Source organism: Zingiber officinale, chromosome 11B, assembly GCF_018446385.1.
Source record: "Zingiber officinale cultivar Zhangliang chromosome 11B, Zo_v1.1, whole genome shotgun sequence".
In the NCBI taxonomy this organism is placed as follows: domain Eukaryota; kingdom Viridiplantae; phylum Streptophyta; class Magnoliopsida; order Zingiberales; family Zingiberaceae; genus Zingiber; species Zingiber officinale.
The window spans coordinates 41,481,093-41,501,565 of record NC_056007.1 but is presented as its reverse complement, the minus strand read 5'-3'; the positions used below and the strand labels follow the sequence as shown (position 1 = coordinate 41,501,565).

Below are 20,473 nucleotides of genomic sequence, written 5' to 3'. Positions count from 1 at the left end.
TTGTCTTGGACTTAACTCACACCTCTCCTCCCAATGAAGTGCACGGCAACCATCAGCCATGTAGAGCCAAAGCAAGAAGGAAGATGATACAATAAAACCACATCAATACTCACAAATGAAAAAACTCCACACCATTAAGTGTGGCCGGCCACATAACTCCTCTCATTAATGTGGCCGGCCACATTAAAGAAAGGAGAGTGTAACCTCCAATGAGGTGGCACACCTCATGAGGTGGAGGTGATGTGGCAACTATGTGTCATGCCATGTAGGATGAGTCAACCTACATGATGTGGCAATGCATCAAGTCAAACTTGATGTTTCAACTTCCAATTTGGTCAAGTCAAACTTGACCCAATCTCTTCCTTGTTGAGTTAAATCCAAGCTTTGATTCAAGTCAATTTTAATTTAATGAATCTCAATTCATTAATATAAATTGACTCAATGAATCAAATGTAAATTAGACTCATTCAACAATTGAATCTAATTGAGTCTAACTCAATAAGTCTAATTCGAATCCAATCTTTGGTTCATCATATGAACCTAATCCTATTGGTTTATCATATGAACCTAATCTCCATCCACATGTTCTTTGTGTGTGACCTAATAGGTTCTTGTAACGTTGGCAATGTTTCTAAACTCTTTTAGAAACATAAGCAATGAGCGGCATCTAGCAATACATCATTGCTACCCAAGTTACAAGAAATGTTGAGATCCAACATCACCTTGTGACTACTAATTGTGACTCCTCACAATATGTGACATTGTCCTTCTATCCTAGACATCTAGATTGATCAATGTGAGGCATAGACCGTGTCATCCTCTAATCAATCTAAATCTTAAACTCCAAGTAGACGCACTCGATCAAATGAGCTCAACATCTAATGTTGACTCATTTGGGCATGGCCATGCACTTAGTGTTCTCACTCTATCAAGAATAGCGATGTCGCTCCCGTCATATGGGAGGGATAGATCTCATCTACATCACTCACATCCCTCTGCATAATTCGTTATATACCCAGTAATCGTCTTTATAGTCCACCCAGTTACGGGTGACGTTTGACGAAACCAAAGTACATAACTCCTTATGTAGGGATCCATGGTGACTTCAGGTCTAAGGACTAATAGTCATACTAATAGCCACATGAGAAAGTATATGACACTCATATAACGATCCATGATACTTTCTCATGGCGGGTCATTCAGTATACATTCTCCAATATATACCCATGTGTCAACTTGATATCTCCATATCCATGACTTGTGAGATCAAGTCATCGAGTTGACCTACATGCTAGTCTTATTGCATTAACATCGTCCCTGAATGTTAATACTCGACTAGGAATGATTAAGAGTAGTGTTCCCTATATCATCTCACTATCGATTCAACCAATCGATTGATATAGGTAAGAACGATCTACTCAAGGACGTTACTATACTTAGTTTATTTGGCACTAAAACAAATAAGCATAATAACCAAACTATTGCCTTTATTAATATAAGAATATGATATACATGAGTCCATACAATCATCAAATGATTGGCTCTAGGACTCTAACTAACAATAATATACTGAGAATATTATATAAGGCTAAATGTCTTTATGCTCAAGTGAACTTTACCCGGCCGAGCTTATATGAGCACAGGGGCGCTCACTCGGCTTGCGGTTGGCCGGTAAGATACTGAGAATATTATATAAGGCTAAATGTCTCCATGCTCGGGCGGGTTTTGCCCGACTGAGCATATATGAGCGCGGAGGTGCTTACTTGACCTTTACTCGACCGACGATATATCTTTCCTATCTTTGTAGACTTCAACCCTTCCTTTACTCGCTCGACCGATCTATCATAATCTGTATCAAATTTATTGGGCTTGATTTGTAGAAGCCAATCGTTGATTGTTAAATTTATTGTCTGAAATTTTAGAGATTATTTTAATCATAAATATAGACCAATAATCGACTAATCCTAATGTTTCAATCAGTTGATACATTAAATCAGTTTAATCAATTCTGAATTTAATCGAACCGAATAAATGGGCATAGTCGAGTTTATTTCAATTTAATTGAGATTCTGGTCATCTTAGTTTGTTTAAGTTGTTTTTTGATATTTTGAACCGATTAAGTTTGAAGATGATTTATTCATGCAAATTTTTGCCACCACACCCTAGATGTTTGGGTTTTCGTCTATTAGACAATCATTCCTTAATTCGCCCATCAATTAAACACAGGGCTATTTTTGTCTACTGGGGAATCGAGTTGGTGGTGGTGGCGTATATTCATTTTGATACATAGGGAACTTCGAAGTATTAATAAAGAGTTTACGAATGTTTTTGAGTACGGGGAGCAACGGCGAGCGAATCCACCAAAATTCTGTCGAGGTTCACATGCAATATTGTGAGCGAGAGAAATCGCCGGCGAAAATTTTTGATTAATTGATGATTTCTGCCTTCAAATTCCTTGCTCTAGGCTTCTGAGGTTTGCATTTGCGACCATTAATGGCGCAGGTCCGAGCTCGCGCCCCTGGAAAGATCATCCTCTCCGGCGAGCACGCCGTGGTCCACGGCTCAACCGCCATAGCCGCCGCCATCGATCTACACACTCACGTCTCCTTCCGCCTCGATCCGTCACTGCCCCCTGGTTCGTCATCATCCCTGCCTCTTGCTCCGGATGCTTTCCTCTTGTTTCACATAATTATCAAAATTTTAGGTCTGCAGTTTGCTCGTCTTCATTCTTAAAGTTGCAAGCGTGAATTGGTTATTGCAGGAGATGAGGAATCGGCCGTGGATTTGGAGCTGAAAGATATGGCCTTGAAGTTTTCTTGGCCATCATCGAAATTGAGGGAGGTTCTGGACGACGCTGTGGCCGATCCCTCGAACCCGGCTTCCTGCTCGTTGGAACGAATCAAATCGATTTCTACCCTCGTGGAGGAGCCCAACATACCGGAAGCTATGATCTGGCTCTCTTCCGGAGTTTCTGCCTTTCTTCATCTCTACACCTCGATCCATGGGCATGATTCTCTATTTCATTCGGCATTGCTTTCCTGTTCTAATTTCTTTTCTATCTTTTCTCAGTTACAAGAGAGGAAAAGTGGTAGTAACTTCAGATCTTCCTCTTGGATCCGGACTGGGCTCATCTTCATCATTTTGTGTCTCACTCGCTGGTGCTCTGCTTTCATTGACTGATGCTGTAAGCTTTGACAAATCCCAAACCGGATGGTTTAAGTTGACCAAGGCTGAGCTTGAACTGGTCAATAAATGGGCGTTTGAAGGAGAGAAAATTATACACGGGAAGCCATCAGGCATCGATAATACAATAAGCACATTTGGTATGTTATCTTCTATTTTGTTTTGGGATTTTTGTTGTGTTTTTTAATCATCTTTGTGGGTTTTCTATGCTATTTTTTATCAAAATGTGTTTTTTAATCATCTTTGTGGGGTTTCTATGCTATTTGTTATCAAAACATGTAATCAGAGTGCAGAGAAGCGGAAATGCTGATACAATTTCTGCTGAATATATGCTAAAAATGTAGCATGCAGTATAGACATGTACCATCACTCACAACTAAAGTTACCACTATTATGACAGTTTCTCATCAATTTAGCACTATTTCATTTAGCAAAACATGAATTTAACAATGGTAAAAAAAACTATTTAGTTTGTCTAAATTTCAGTTACAGTTCATTGCATTTCTGCTAAACACATCAGATGCGAGCTATTTTTCTCTCCGTGTGTTTCATATCACTGACACACATTTGAGTTGTATGATAAGGGATGATTTTTTTTTACGTGTTAGTAATTTGGCAACTTATCATGGCGTCTACTATGATACTATTTCCCAATCTTTTAATCATAGCTTAGTTTTAATTTCATTCTGAACACAGGAAGCATGATTCAATTTAAATCAGGTGAACTGATTCAAATTAAATCAAGTGCACCTCTAAGAATGATCATTACTAATACAAAGGTTGGAAGGAATACGAAAGTACTGGTTGCTGGTGTATCTGGAAGATCCTCACGGCATCTGGTTGCTATGTCTTCTGTGTTTACTGCTGTTGATTGTATTAGTAAGGAGTTGTTGACCATCTTAGAATCGCCAGCTGCTGATGACATATCTGTTACTGCAAGAGAAGAGAAGATAGAGGAACTAATGGAAATGAACCAAGGTTTACTCCAGTGCATGGGGGTAAGCCATAGTTCTATTGAAACTGTACTGCAGACGACACTGAAGTACAAATTGACCTCCAAGCTGACGGGTGCTGGTGGTGGAGGGTGTGTTTTAACACTGCTACCAACATGTATCCTTCTTATATTACCAATCATTAGTTTTTCTTCTTTATTTGTCATTGGCAACCTTATTTCTTGTTTACTTTTCATTGTCAAATTCACTTGAAAGTTGAGGCATTACATATAATAATATTTAATCTTCACTCTGACTAAATCTTGCACTTAGTATATTTCTGCTAGCAATAGTGACATCTTTTGGACAGTGAGAGTCCTAACTCTTGAGGTCGCTCAGGTTATAAAAAAGATGGGCAAGTATGACAGTTCTATCTACATAACTGATGTAGCACAAGAGAAGATTGAGTGTTCGGCAATTTGGGGAGTAGAAATCTTGAATAAAGTGGTAAGGAATACAAAAACTTAGGTATCACACCTAAGGGTTCCTAGGCATTACACCATAAGGGGATTGCATCACACAACCAAAGAGAACTCTCAAAATATTGATATCTATTTTCTATCCCAACATTACAGCAGTACACACATTTATACTAGGACTCACAAAGGACTCAAGCAACATAAATGCTAATAGATGGACTCATTGAAAACACAAAAGTCTCTTAAATAGGAAACTTAAAGGACTCTTAAATATGCTACAAGTTTCCAAGCATGGGAAATTAAAGCATATTGGAATTGTTGGTCATTTAATACTAACTTTTGACTTCAACCCTTAGGAATTGATGAATTCATTTCCAAAGTAGATTTATCATCTTTCAAGACATGTCAAATTAATAGTGGAGTTTTAGAATCTTTATTTATGCTTATAGACTTTTAATGATGTTTGCCACTTGTTTCCATCAACTCTCTCCAGTGAGAAAAACTCATCCCTAGCAAGTTAAAAGCGTAGAATCTTTCATGATCAATTGCATGTTCAATGTCGTCTTTCATTGTTTGAATCAAGGGTTGAAATTCTGTTCCGTGCTGGGCGGCACGAACGAAATTTACCGTTCCGCCTGACAAGCGAAACCGGCACCGCAAGCGCAGCCGTTTCGAGCATCAAGCGCGTGCATCCTGATTTGTCGCCGGTAGCTTCTGGCATCGCCGAACTCTTCTGACAGCACCAGAAGCGTAGCGGGATGCTTTTGGCGGCACTGGAAGCATCCCACGAAGCTTCTGGCATTGTCGGAGGCGTCGCGGGACTCCTCCGGAGCCGCCGGAAGCATCACAGGACTCCTCCAGCGCCGCCGGAGGCGACGCGGGCATGGGGCGACGCGGGCATGGGGCGACGCGGGCATGGGGCGACGCGGGTACGGCGGGTGCGAGGGCGACGCGGGGCGGCGGGTGCGGGGCAACGCGGGGGCGGAGGCAGTGCTAGGGTTAATAATAATGAGATTTAATAATTTAAACAATTCCTAAGTGTGATATTTTAAAGAGGCTTTCATAAACTCCTAATTAAATTATCCAATAAAATATAAAAAAATATATTTAAAATTTTAAAAATAATAATAAATTTTATTAATTAATATTCTGAAATTATTTTTACTTTTAAATTTTATTTAAAAAATTAATTTTTTTAAAAAGAAATCTAAAAAATTAAAAAACATTCTAAATTTTTTTAAAAAATTCTAAAAAATTTATTTTTTTTAAAAAAAATCAAATTTATATTCTGATATTTTAAAAATTATTTTTTATTTTTTCTATTTTAATATCTAATTGTTATTCTAATATATTGTTTACTATTTTAAATATATATTATTTAAATTACTAATTAATTAAATAAATAAATAGTTAATTTATATCATTATTATATATAAAATAACATCTTTGTATTAATTTTTATAATTATGATTATTTAATCTGGGCGTTAGAGAACTATAGAGTTGACTTAAATAAAATGTTACAAGAACTAATGCTTCCATTTGATTCACACCACTTATTAGTAAGTTAATATATTATGATGTATCAATTTTAATTTGAGTTATTAATAAATCAATTTTCTTTAAAGAAAACTATTTTTATTTATTTTCTCTAACAATATTAAGTTGTTCAATAACGGAGAACTTATATAAAATCAATATACAACTTATTTTTAAATTATACACAATAAACATATTTATCTAATAATTACTATATATAAATAAAAAAATACTGAACCCGTATTGGCACAGCACGATACGATACCGAAACCGTATCGTTCCAGTCTTAGACTGAAACCTCAACACGGGTCGAGATTTTAAACCTTTGTTTGAATTGATGGCAAACGAGCATTATGTGCATCATTTGCTATAACATCTCTATGTCCAGAATATAAAGTGATATTCTCAATGTTGAAGACATTGCTAATACCCATATCTACTGGTAGCTCAAGGACATAAGCATTCGAGCTGATTTTCTTTAAAACTTTATAGGGTCCACCATTCCTCAAATGAAGTTTCTTATAAACCCCTCTTCGATATCGTTCTGGCCTTATACCAACCATAACCATATTGCCTTCCTTGAATTCAGCAAATTTTCTTTTCAAATCAGCATGTGTTTTATATCTTTCATTGCTTAGAGCAACTTTTTGCTTGACATCATCATGCACATCTTTTATGTGTTTCCTAAAAGCATCAGCTGCAGCACTTGGTCTTGCCTCCAATGGTAAAGGAACCAAATCAATTGGCTTTTTAGGAAGCATACCTATAAGAATTTTGAATGGGCTGCATCTAGTAGATCTATTTACTGAACTATTATATGCAAACTTAGCCATAGGAAGAATTTAATCCCATGTGGTAACATGATCTCCAACCAGGCAACAAAGTAAATCACCCAAACTTCTATTGACTACCTCTATTTGACCATATGTTTGAGGGTGAAAAGAAGAAGAAAACTTCAACCCTTTATTCATTAATTTCCATAAGATTCACCAGAAGTAGCTTGTGAATTTCACATTTCGGTAAGAAACAATTGTTATGCTTCCTTGAAGAAAAGTTTAGCAATGTGAATAACATCTGATGTTTTTGAACATGGAATGAAGTGAGCCAGTTTTTAAAACCGATCCACCACTACAAATATAGAGTTATGTCCTCTAATGGTTTAGGCAAACCAAGCACAAAATCCATTCTTAGATCTTGCCATGGTCTGTGTGGCATAGGTAGAGGCATATATAAACCGGTATGTTTCTTTCTTCCTTTAGATAATTGGCATGTGCGATATTGAGAGGCAATCTTGGCCACATCCTTCTTAAGGCTAGGCCAATAGAAACGGTGTTCAACCATTGCAATGGTTTTTTCCCTTCCAAAATGACTTGTTGCCCCTCCTGCATGTAACTCCCATATCACTTGTTCACGAAGAGAAGTATTAGGCAAACAAAGTCGAGTTCCCTTAAAGTGATAATCACCATGGAGAGAAAAATCTGAGAAATTTCCATGTTGTCCTGCAATTAAATCAGCAAATATATTGTTGAAATCTTTGCACAATGGATAGTCTTTCTTAAGTAGTTCAGATCCCACCACTTGTATTGCCATAGAAGAAAGGATATATACCACTCTACTAAGTGCATCAGCTGCGTTGTTCTCAACTCCAGATTTGTGTTTGATTACAAAGGTATATTCTTGTAAGAAAGAGACCTACTTTCCATATTGATGACTTAGTTTTTGCTGAGAATTGATATATTGAAGAGCTTGGTGATCATAATATAGAACAAACTGTTGTGGAAGGAGGTAGTGTTGCCAATAACGCAAAGCTTGAACTATGGCATAAAATTCCTTATCATAAGTGGAATATTGTTGTTTCACCTCATTCAACTTCTCACTAATATATGCAATATGATGCCCTTCTTGACTTAATACGCCTCCAATTTTGACATTATATGCATCACATGCCACTTCAAATACCTCTGAAAAATCTAGTAGTTCGAATAGGTGCTTCAACCAATCTTTTTCTTATTTCTTGAAAAGCTTGTGAAGCTTTGTTTGCCCAAACAAGTGAGTCTTTCTTCATGCAATCAGTTATAGGGTTATAATAGTGCTGAAATTTTTGATGAAACACCTATAAAATGTTGCTAGATCATGAAAGTAGTGTCCTAAGCAACGACCACTCGTGGATGGCTTTTACCTTATCAGGATCTACCTCTAATCCTCTAGAGGAAACCACGAAGTCCAAGAATACCACAGAGGAAGTCATAAAGGAACATTTCTTTAAATTTATATATAGCTTCTCTCTACAAAGAATCCTCATGACTTATTGCAAATGGATAAAATGATATTCTTTATACTTGCAGAAAATTAAGATATCATCAAAATAAACAACAAGAAATTTTTCGATAAATGGTTGTAGTACCTAATTCATAAAGCGCATAAATGTGTTAGGGGCATTCGAAAGGCATGACAAGTCATTCATAAATGTCATCTTTAGTGTTGAAAGATGTTTTCCATTCATCTCCCGACCTTTCGCGTATTTGATGATCCCACTTTTCAAATCAATTTTTGAAAAGATATAAGAACCAGCCAACATATCCAGCATATCATCAAGGTGAGGAATTGGGAATCAATATTTGATAGTGATCTTATTGATCGCACGACTGCAATGCACATGCGTCAGCTATCATCTTTTTTTGGTGTTAACAATGCAGGGGCATCGCATGGGCTTAAACTTTCCCAAATGAAACCCTTGGACAATAATTTTTCCACTTGCTTCTTTAATTCTACATGACCACTTGGATTCATTTGATAGGCTTGTAGATTGGATAGTTGTGAACCTGGCACAAAATCAATAGCATGCTGAATTCTACGCATGGGTGGAAGTTCACTAGGTAATTATTCTGGAGCCACATCAGAAAAGTTATTTAATAGTGTAGTGATTTCCGGAGGGAATAAAGAAACTTCGGGAGCAGATACTTCTTTGATTATAAGAGCATATATAGTAAAACTTTCTCTACACTTCAGAAAATTTTTCTTTATTAGAACGTGAAGAGATTTTTCCACTATTACTAGGACTCTTTGCCTTCTCTTGCTTGTATTTCTTCATTTCAGCAGTTTGCAATGGTTTCAATAATACTTTCTTGTTGTTGAATATGAAAGTGTATGTGTTCTCCTTTCCATAGTGATGCGCATCTCAATCGTATAGCCAAGGTTTCTAAAGAAGAATATGAGTTACTTTCATAGGAATAATATTGCACCAAATAGAGTCATTATAATTTTCACAAGAAAGAGAAATAAGGTAGCATTGTGTTACTAGATTAGTTGTGTTATTAATCCATCTGACCTTGTATAGCTAGGGATGTGGCTGCGTAGGAAGCTTGAGGCGCCCTACCATAGATGCTAAGAAAACATTCATACAACTTCCTTCATCAATGATAACCTTATGTGCTTGATTCCCACAACAAACCAACATCTGAAAAATAGATGTCTATCGCCAATCTTCACCTTCGGCTTTTGGAATAGTAAGAATATGCTTAACAACACTTGCCAAAAGTGCCTTTATCTTCTTCCAAATCATCTTCAATATAAGCTTCATAATCAAAAGAATTTTCTTCTCCTTCGGCTTTTTGATTTTCAACATCATCTTCATACTCTATTCCAATATGTAGATTCTTTTTAGAATAATTATAAGGCATATGACCCACTTGCTGACATTTGAAACATAGGATGCCCTTGTTCTTTAACTCGGTTAGTTTTAAAGGCGGTTGATCCTGTCTGAAATCTACAAAAAGGTATGCTGGTTCTGATGAACGGTGGTTCTGAGGAAGATGAACTCTTAGAGATTCGGAAGAGCTCCTCAACGATCCTGCGCATAGTGAGACGAGCCAACAAAGCGTTAGTAACCTAAGACCGGGGTGGAAATCCCTGGCAAGGCCCTCCGACGCTCAAGTCAATTTTTCTCTCTTGAAGGTGGAAGAAGAAGAAGAAGTACAGTAATGAAAGTACTTTGAAGTAGAGTTTTGGATGTTAGATTTGCATACCTTGCCAATGGAGACGATTCTCCTTTTTATACTACCTCATATAACCTCCGTACTCATGAGATGGTCCCCGATTTATTAGAGTTTATTAGAAGATGAAGTACCACTTTAGGCTTTGTGTAATAATCCCTCAAGGAATCTTTTTTATATTCCAGATGTATCTCTTTTGTCATTTATGACTCATATTCCTGATAAAATATGAATAGGAACATGTCCTTGTAACTAAAGAAGCTTCTAGAGAATATTTCCCGTCAAATTCGCCAAGCTGTCATAGAGTTGTTTACTACTTGTACTTCATCCTCTGTTAAATATGTCTCGGCCGATCATTAGCCGGTCATGTATATATATATATATATATATATATATATATATATATATATATATTGAGAATATATTTTGTTAAGCATGTTTCGATCGATAATGTGTTATAAGCTTTATAAAGCTGAATGCCTTTAAACCCAGTCTAGTTTTGTCCGGCCGAGTGCATATAAGCACACTATGCTTGCTTGGTCTCTATTCGGCCAATAATATACTAAAAGTTATATAAGGCTAAGTGCCTTTAAGCTAGATCGGGTTTTGTCCGACCGAGCGTATATAAGTACATTGGTACTCGCTCGGCCTCTATTCATCCAGTAATATACTAAAAACTGTATAAGGCTAAGTGCCTTTAATTTCGGTAGGGCATTGTCCGGCCTAGCGCATATAAGCACATTAGTGCTCACTCGGTCTTCACTCGACCGGTAATACACTAGAAACTGTATAAGGCTAAGTGCCTTTAAGCTCAGTCGGGCTTTGTCCGGCCGAGCGCATATAAACACACTGGTGCTCGCTCGGCCTCTATTCTGTTGGGTTTTTCGGGCCGCGAAAACCGCTTTTCGCGTCGCGGAAACCCCGAATCACCCAAAGCCGTAGGATCCGTGCAAAGAAAAATTTCGAAAACACAAGTACGAGTTATAAACAACGATCTACAGTAGATCTACAAAGGAAAACACTTTATACCTTTGGTGCGTGCCTTCGCAAATCCCGCTCGTCCAAGGTACGTGTCGGATCTCCAAAGTATCAAGGTAGATACTTCTCTAGTGATATCCACACGAACAAGGAGTGTCTCTCACACTCAAAGGATGGAGAAGAAAGACCCCAAGTGTGCTAGCACTCTCTCTAGGGCTCTCGGATGGGAATGGAAGAAGAAAGGAAAACAAAGAAGAGAATACAATACACTCCTCTAAAAATATTACCTTTCTTCTTGGACTTCTTGGATTAACTCACTCAACCATCTTCTACTCTCAATGAAAGTCACGGCAACACATAGCCAAGAGAGGGGAGAAGCAAGTAAGAAGATGAGAGAATGAATGCACACATAACTCCACAAAATCAAAACCCCCTTATTCCATTAGTGTGGCCGGCCACATAATGTAACTCCCCATTAATGTGGCCGGCCACATTAAAACCATGGAAGAGTGTAACCCCCATGAGGTGGCATGCCTCATGAGGTGGAGGTGATGTGGCAAGGATGAGTCATCCTTATGATGTGGCAATACATCAAGTCAAACTTGATGTTTCAATTTCTACTTGGTCAAGTCAAACTTGACCAATTGTCTTCCTTGTTGAGTTAAATCCAACCTTTGACTCAAGTCAATTTTAATTTAATAAATCTCAATTCATTAATATAAATTGACTCAATGAATCAAATCTAAATTAGACTCATTCAACAATTGAATCTAATTGAGTCTAACTCAATAAGTCTAATTTGAATCCAATTGGTTCATCATATGAACCCAATCCAATTGGTTCATCATATGAACCCAATCTCCATCCACTTGTTCTTTGTGTGTGACCCAATAGGTTCTTGTAACGTTGGCAATGTTTCTAAACTCCTTTAGAAACATAAGCAATGAGCGGCATCTAGCAATACATCATTGCTACCCAAGTTACAAGAAATGTTGAGATCCAACATCACCTTGTGACTATTAATTGTGACTCCTCACAATATATGACAAGTGTCCTTCTATCCTAGACATCTGGATTGATCAATGTGAGGCATAGACCGTGTCATCCTCTGACCAATCTAAATCTTGAACTCCAAGTAGACGCACTCGATCAAATGAGCTCAACATCTAATGTTGACTCATTTGGGCATGGCCATGCACTTAGTGGTCTCACTCTATCAAGAATAGCGATGTCGCTCCCGTCATATGGGAGGGATAGATCCCATCTACATCACTCATATCCCTCTGCATAATTCGTTATATACCCAGTAATCGCCTTTATAGTCCACCCAGTTACGGGTGACGTTTGACGAAACCAAAGTACATAACTCCTTATGTAGGGATCCATGGTGACTTCAGGTTTAAGGACTAATAGTCATACTAATAGCCACATGAGAAAGTATATGTCACTCATATAACGATCCATGATACTTTCTCATGGCGGGTCATTCAGTATACATTCTCTAATGCATACCCATGTGTCAGCTTGATATCTCTATATCCATGACGTGTGAGATCAAGTCATCGAGCTGACCTACATGCTAGTCTTATTGTATTAACATTGTCCCTGAATGTTAATACTCGACTAGGAATGATTTAGAGTAGTGTTCTCTATATCATCTCACTATCGATTCAACTAATCGATTGATATAGGTATGAACCTTCTACTCAAGGACGCTATTATACTTAGTCTATTTGGCACTAATACAAATAAGTATAATAACCAAACAAATGCCTTTATTAATATACAAGAATATGATACAATGAGTCCATACAATTATCAAATGATTGGCTCTAGGGCTCTAACTAACATATTCGACCAGTAATATACTAAAAGTTGTATAAGGCTAAGTGCCTTTAAGCTCGGTCGGACTTTATCCGGCCGAGCGCATATAAGCACATTGGTGCTCGCTAAGCCTTCACTCGACCAGTAATACACTAGAAACTGTATAAGGCTAAGTGCCTTTAAGCTCGGTCGAGCTTTGTCCGACCGAGCGTATATAAGCACATTGGTGCTCGCTCGGCCTTCGCTCGACTAGTAATACGCTAGAAACTATATAAGGCTAAGTGTCTTTAAGCCCGGTCGGGCTTTGTCCGGCCGACCGCATATAAGCACATTGGTGCTCGCTCGGCCTTCACTCGACCGGTAATACACTAGAAACTATATAAGGCTAAGTGCATTTAAGCTCGGTTGGGCTTTGTCCGACCGAGCGCATATAAGCACATTGGTGCTCGCTCGACCTTCACTCGACTGGTAATATGCTAGAAACTATATAAGGCTAAGTGCCTTTATGCCCAGTCGGGCGTCGCCTGACCGAGCGCCTGCGGAAAACCTTTTATTTGGTCGGTAATCATACATTCACTCAGTTATGGGCTTCTCTTTTCTCTCTCGACCGTAACCTCCACGTCATCCGACAGGCCGACTTATCATAACCCATATCAGCGGTTTAATGTCACTTTGCTGATTAAATGAGTTGACGAATCCACCTCTTCCTTGCCTGTTGGTTTCATGAATTTTTTATTCATTGTTGAAACTCCCGGCTTCTTTCCAAATGAATAACTCAGATACTCCTCCATATCCAAGGCAACATGGAAAACTTGTTCTAGGATGTAAAGTGGTTGTCTTAATAATTCCCTTCTAATTTTATACCTTAATCCAGTTTTAAACCTTGCAAGAGTTTGTCTAGGATCTTCAACAATTTAGCTCCTTGTCTTTAACTCATTGAACTTTTGCATATACTCAGCCATCTGCTTTAAATTAATAAGTTGATCACATAATTTGTCATAGTAATTTGTAGACAAATACTTCTCTCATAGCATGGCTTTCATCTCTTGCCATGAGTTGATTGGTGATTGCCCTAATCTCCTTATGTCTACTTCTACGTCAGTCCACCATATCTTTGCTAAACTCGCTAGCTTCATTTGTGCAAACATGACTCTTTGATCATCGGACATGTCGTGACAATCAAAACATTCTTCTATTACGGTAAGTCAATCAACAAATAAAGTGGGGTTCACTTTTCCTTGAAAATCTCGCACCTCAGTTTGAACCTTCTTTGTGATATTTCCAAGTATCTTGGTAATTATTTCCTACCTCAAGAAATCCTCTAGCCCACTCAAAAAAGGTTGCTGCTGTTGAGGTGTTAGAAATCCGTCTTGAATCAAATTGGTTGCTTGAGATGTTTCTCATTGCTCTCCTTGGACTTGATCACCTTTAGATTGATAAATCATGGTTTCAACACCATTTAGATGAATTTGCATACTATCTCATTACGTTGATTATCAGTCAACTTTCCTCTAAAGCTCCTCTAGGATCTTGTAGACATATTAAAGTTCTAAAGTTCTAATACCAAATATGATGTAGTATAAGAGGAGATTGAGTGTTGAATAGTTTGGGGAGTAGAAATATGGAATAAAGTGGTAAGGAATGTAGAAACTTAGGTATAACACCTAAGGGTTCCTAGACATCACAGCATAGGAGGATTGTATCACACAACTAAAGAACTCGCAAAATATTGATATCTATTTTCTGTCCCAGCATTAAACACACATTTATACTAAGACTCACAAAATACTCAAGCAACATAAATGCTAATAGATGGACTCATTGAAAACACAAAAGACTCTTAAAGACACATAGGAAACTTAAAACAACAACAACAACCAAGCCTTATCCCACTAAGTGGGGTCGACTATATGAATTCTTTTATGCCATTGAACTCTATCTCCTACTATATCATCATCTATACTTAAATAAATTTTATCTTATTTTATTGTTGCTAACCAAGTCTTTTATGATCTTCCTCTTCCTTATTTGATATGAGTATTTGTCATAGTTTCACATCCCCTAACTGGAACATTTATTGGTCGTCTAATTACATGCCTGTGTCATCTTAAACGTGTCTCTCGGAGTTTTCTCTCAATAGATGCAACTCCGACTTTCTCTCTAATGCTCTCATTTCTTATTTTAATTATCCTCGTATGTCCACACATCCACTTTAACATCCTCATCTCTGCAACTCTCATCTTCTGCTCATGTGCTCGAGTCATAGACCAACATTCAGTTTCATATAACATAGTAGGTCTAACTGTAATTTTATAAAATTTTCCTTTAAGTTTTAGAGGTATTTTATGGTCACATAAAACACTCGACGCTCCTCTTCATTTCAACCATCCTGCTTGTATTCTATGTAAGACATCTCTCTCAATCCTTCCATCGTTTTGCAAAAATGATCCTAAATATTTAAAGCTCTCGGTTCAAGACAACTCGTCCTCTCCTATCTTAACAATTATCTCATTACTTCTAATATTACTAAACTTAAATTCCATATATTCTGTCTTTAATCTACTAAGCCTAAAATCTTTCCCTTCTAGTATTTCACGCCAAGATTCTAGTTTAGCATTTACTCCTTCACGTGTTTCATTTACCAAAATAATATCATCTGCAAACAACATACACCACGATACTGTGTCTTGAATGTGCGCAGTGAGTTCGTCCATAATTAGTGTAAAAAGATAGGGACTTGGAGTTGATCCTTGATGTAACCCTATTTTTATTGGAAATGCTTCAGTTACTCTATCTGAAATCTTTACTTTGGTTGTTACATCCTCGTACATATCCTTAATTAGTTCAATATATGTTACGTTAATACCCCTCTTTTCTAGAATTCTTTGTATAATTTCTCTTGGGACTCTATCATAAGTTTTTTCTAAGTCAATGGATACCATGTGTAGATCTTGTTTTTGCTCTCGATATTTTTCAATTAATTGTCTAAGAAGATATATAACTTCTATTGTTGACCTTCCAAGCATGAACCCAAATTGATTTCGATTACTGTGGTCTTTCTTTAATCTGTTTTCTATTATTTTTTCTCAAAGTTTCATAGTATGATTCATTAGTTTAATGCCCCTATAGTTTACACAATTTTGTACGCCCCTTATTCTTATATAAGGGAACTAGAGTACTTATCCTTCATTGATCAGATATTTTTTTTATTTTCAATATCATATTAAATAATTTTGTAAGTTATTCAATACTTTGTTTCCCTAGGCACTTCCATACCTCTATCGGAATATCATCTGGTCCAACGACTTTTCCATTGTGCATCCCATTTAAAATTTGTTCTACTTCTAAAGTTTGAATTCTACGATAAAAATTTAAATTTCTATGCTCATTTGACCTACTTAAATTACCTAAATTAAGTTGGTCACCTAAAACTTCATTAAAAAGTTGATGAAAATACCTCTTCCACCACTCTTTTATTTCCCTATCGTTTACTAATATCCTATTACATTCATCTTTAATACATTTTATTTGGATAAGATCTCTTATCTTCCTTTTTCTCACTTTAACTATTCTATAAATATCTCTTTCGCCTTATTTTTTATCTAATTTTTGATATAATCGTTCAAAAGTTTTATTTTTTGCTTCACTTACTACTTTCTTAGTTTCTTTCTTGGCTATTGTATATTTTCCTCATTCTTACAGATATATAATTTATTATATGTTATTCGTTTTTCCTTCACTTTCTCTTGTACTTTCTCATTCCACCACCAAGATTTCTTACTTAGTGATGCATGTCCCTTTGACTCACCGAGTACACTCTTAGATACTATTTTCAACTTTGATACCATCTTATCCCATATTGTATTAGAGTCATCGTATATTTTACCTAATGCTTGTACTTTTACCTTATCCTTAAATATATTTTGCTTCCCATCCTTTAACTTCCACCACTTAATTCTAAGAGTTGTATATATTTGAGGCATATATTTAACACTACTAACATATGTTGGGTATTTAAGTTTTCTCTAGGGATGACTTTGTAATCTTTACAAATCTTTCTATCCTTCTTCCTAACTATCAGAAAGTCAATTTGCGATTTATTATTTCTACTTTTAAACATGACTAAGTGTTCTTCTTTTTTCTTAAAAAACATATTAGTTAATATAAGGTCATATGCTATCGTAAAATCTAATATAGTTTTCCCTTCCTCATTTCTCATTCCAAACTCATAACTCCCATGTACCCTCTCATATTCTTTATTTTTCACTTCGACATACCTATTTAGATCACCTCCTATTAAAATCATTTTATGTGGTGGAATATTTTATAATATTTCATCTAAGTCGTCCCAAAATCTTGATTTGGTAGCTTCATTTAATCCTACTTACGGTGCATATACGTTAATTATGTTCATAGTTTCTTTCACCACTATTATCTTAAGGCCTATAATTCTATCTCCTTTTCTAACTACTCTTACAACTTCATCCTTTAATGAATTATCTACAATAATACCCACTCCATTTCTTGCTTTACTCTTTCCAGTATACCATAACTTAAAACTCGAGTTCTCTATCATCTTTGCCTTCTTGTCTATCCATTTTGCCTCTTGTACATACAAAATACCAATTCTTCTCCTAATCATCGTATCTACTACCTCCATTGATTTACCAGTGAGGGTTCCTATGTTCTATGTTTCAAATATTAGATTATTAGTTTTCCTATCATATTTATTCTTATCCAACTTATGGTGTGAGAACTCTTGCCTATTTAACATTACACCCAAGTTTTCATGGAAATGTAGCGGTCCTTGCTGATATATTACAGTCGGATCTTGTAACGCGAACTCTTGCATATTTAACACTATACCCGAGTTTTGAAAATATAGCGATCCTTACCGAGACATTACAATCGGACCCTGTAATGCGTTCCTTCTGGAGAACAACTTAGCATTAGCACAATAATTTAATGGATTCATTCATTGAATATTTGTCATAATTTTAACGCTAGCTAGCAACCTAACGCAACTCTCCTCCTTTATCCGAGCTTAGGACCGCCCATGATCGGTTGTCATGGGCGGAGTTACATAGGAAACTTAAAAGACTCATAAATATGCTACAATTTTTCAAGCATGGGAAATTAAAGTATATTGGAATTATTGGTCATTTAATGTCGACTTTTGACTTCAACCCTTAGGAATTGATGAATTTTATATCATGTCCCAGGCTCGTTATCTAGCCTGGTTAATTATTTTTTATTTTCCTATGGGATGCAAAATGGTCTTATGCACAACATGTTTAACATTATTTCAGATACTAATAATTTAGTTATTGTTCTTCATCGATGCTATTTAAATACTAACTTTGGAAATTAAAGTATATTGGAATTATTGGTCATTTAATGTCGACTTTTGACTTCAACCCTTAGGAATTGATGAATTTTATATCATGTCCCAGGCTCGTTATCTAGCCTGGTTAATTATTTTTTATTTTCCTGTGGGATGCAAAATGGTCTTATGCACAACATGTTTAACATTATTTCAGATACTAATAATTTAGTTATTGTTCTTCATCGATGCTATTTAAATACTAACTTTGGAAATATATCCCACTTTACTTTTATTGATTCAGTAGCTGCCCCCACCTCCCCGGTTATAATCAATATTGTTTCTGTTAATCTTGTTATCCATTGTACCTTGACCACTGTACAGTGCTTTCATGTTCAATTGTCGATAAGGTCATTGCTGAGCTTGAATCATGTGGCTTCCAGTGCTTGAAAGCCGAGGTTGGTGGTGAAGGCCTTGAGATTTTCTCCAGATGATGATCAAAAGCAAAGATTTTGGATCATTGGAAAAGGAGTGTAATAAAAGGAGAGCTTGAGTCTTGTGTGTCTCCATGTTTTAGATGCATGCTTCAAAATCTGAGAGATTTTTTTATCCTCGTGAGCTGACAATTATTCAATAACCGTAAACTTCTCTAATTTTTTTAATGCAATATTTGGACAAATAATGGGCACATGCTATTCCGTTGCAGTTGTACAAATGCAGATTTTTCCTGCAAATCATATGGTTAGCAATCTTACTTTCTCCAATTCATTCCATATTTTCTGTTACTATGTTTTGGCAACACAAACCAGGTGGCCTACCATTATAAAATGTCAATTAATATGCGACAAAACTACAAATTCTTCGCTTAGTAATATTACAAAATGTAACTTCAGTTGAGATTTTGTTTGAATTAAAGATTTGGAGATGGAAGGGGAGCTTGGGCAGTAAAGTTATTGTCACATGATTTGAGGTCATGAGTTTAAGTTATAGAAATAGTCTCTTATAAAAATGCAAAGTAAGATTTCATACATGCATATGATCCACTGTAGATCAATTCATACATGCATATGATCCACTCTGGCTCAATTCATTCTTGAAATTCCGCATTAATTAGAGTTTAGTGTATTTTTTTTAATTTTTTTTGTCTTCAAAGATTTGGAAGATGCTAAGATTTTGTTTGAATTCATTTTGATGAGATAAAAGAGTATTTTTTTTTTAATTGGCATCATATATTCAACTTATGTTGATTAATTTGGGATGATTAATCTAATCCTATAAAAAAATTTTATTGGCATCGAAAAACGCTCATAGTCACGATTCATCAATCCAATATTCTTAAATTCACCGCTCATTAGCTGAGACTCAATTCTCAGACACTTTTGTCTCTAATCCAGAAGGTTGAATGGACAAGTTGTCCTATAGCATTGAATGATTTATTAGTCAAATTCAATAAAAAGATCTTGGCATTCAGATTGCAGTGTTGCGTCAATTTACTTTCCTGAAAGAGGTAGTGCCCGTTGATAGTAATATGAACGCTACCAAAGTTCTTTACCGGCATAAATGTATAGAAGAAGACTCAGTTGTTATAGAGCTCCACTTTGGAAAAACATTTGATAGAGTCAATTGGAATGCTGTTACAAAGATGATACAATTTTCAATGATTATCACACCTATATATTTCTTGGATTTGTTACGTATCTTCATTTAACAAGGTAGGGTGGGAACAACTCCAATTTGTTCGCCTCTAGCTAACTGGAAAAGTCTCTAGTAGATTGCTCAAGCAACTGGGCAAGTCGTTACAAATTTTCAATCGATGTTCAAACCTCCAATTGACTAGCTAGAAAAGTAGTGGTTCCTCTTTTACTTTGCTCATCTCCTCGTAAACCTATGCAAAGTCTCGTGATTAAGTTGGTATAGTAGGACTTAGGATCTACAATCTCCTATGAAAAGCTACAAATTACGCCACTAAGTAGTCTGCTCTATTCAATTAAGCACATCATCCCCGATGATGTTGCCCTAGAACACAAACCCCAAATTATATTTCACTTGCATAATCTCTCATGCTCTCATGCTTCCATATCTTTAAACTCGTCAATGCTCCTCACCTTAAAGTCTATCTTCACTAGGCCTTCAATCCATTGGATGAAACAAGCTATTTGGGCTTGATCCATACCATTCGATCCTCCCATCTATGAGTTCATATCGTGTAGGCCTCTGATTCATC

General features: G+C 36.4%; 1 protein-coding gene across 1 annotated transcript; it reads left to right on the top strand.

Annotated features, from left to right (window-relative positions):
- The first annotated feature begins 2,274 nt into the window (after positions 1-2,274).
- LOC122033314 (mevalonate kinase-like) lies at positions 2,275-18,899 on the top strand. Its single transcript, XM_042592323.1, has 6 exons — positions 2,275-2,376; positions 2,503-2,635; positions 2,762-3,005; positions 3,070-3,323; positions 3,880-4,293; positions 18,634-18,899. Exons 1-6 carry the CDS (start codon positions 2,323-2,325, stop codon positions 18,741-18,743), a joined length of 1,209 nt encoding a protein of 402 aa, XP_042448257.1. The 5' UTR covers positions 2,275-2,322; the 3' UTR covers positions 18,744-18,899.
- The last annotated feature ends 1,574 nt before the right edge of the window (positions 18,900-20,473 follow it).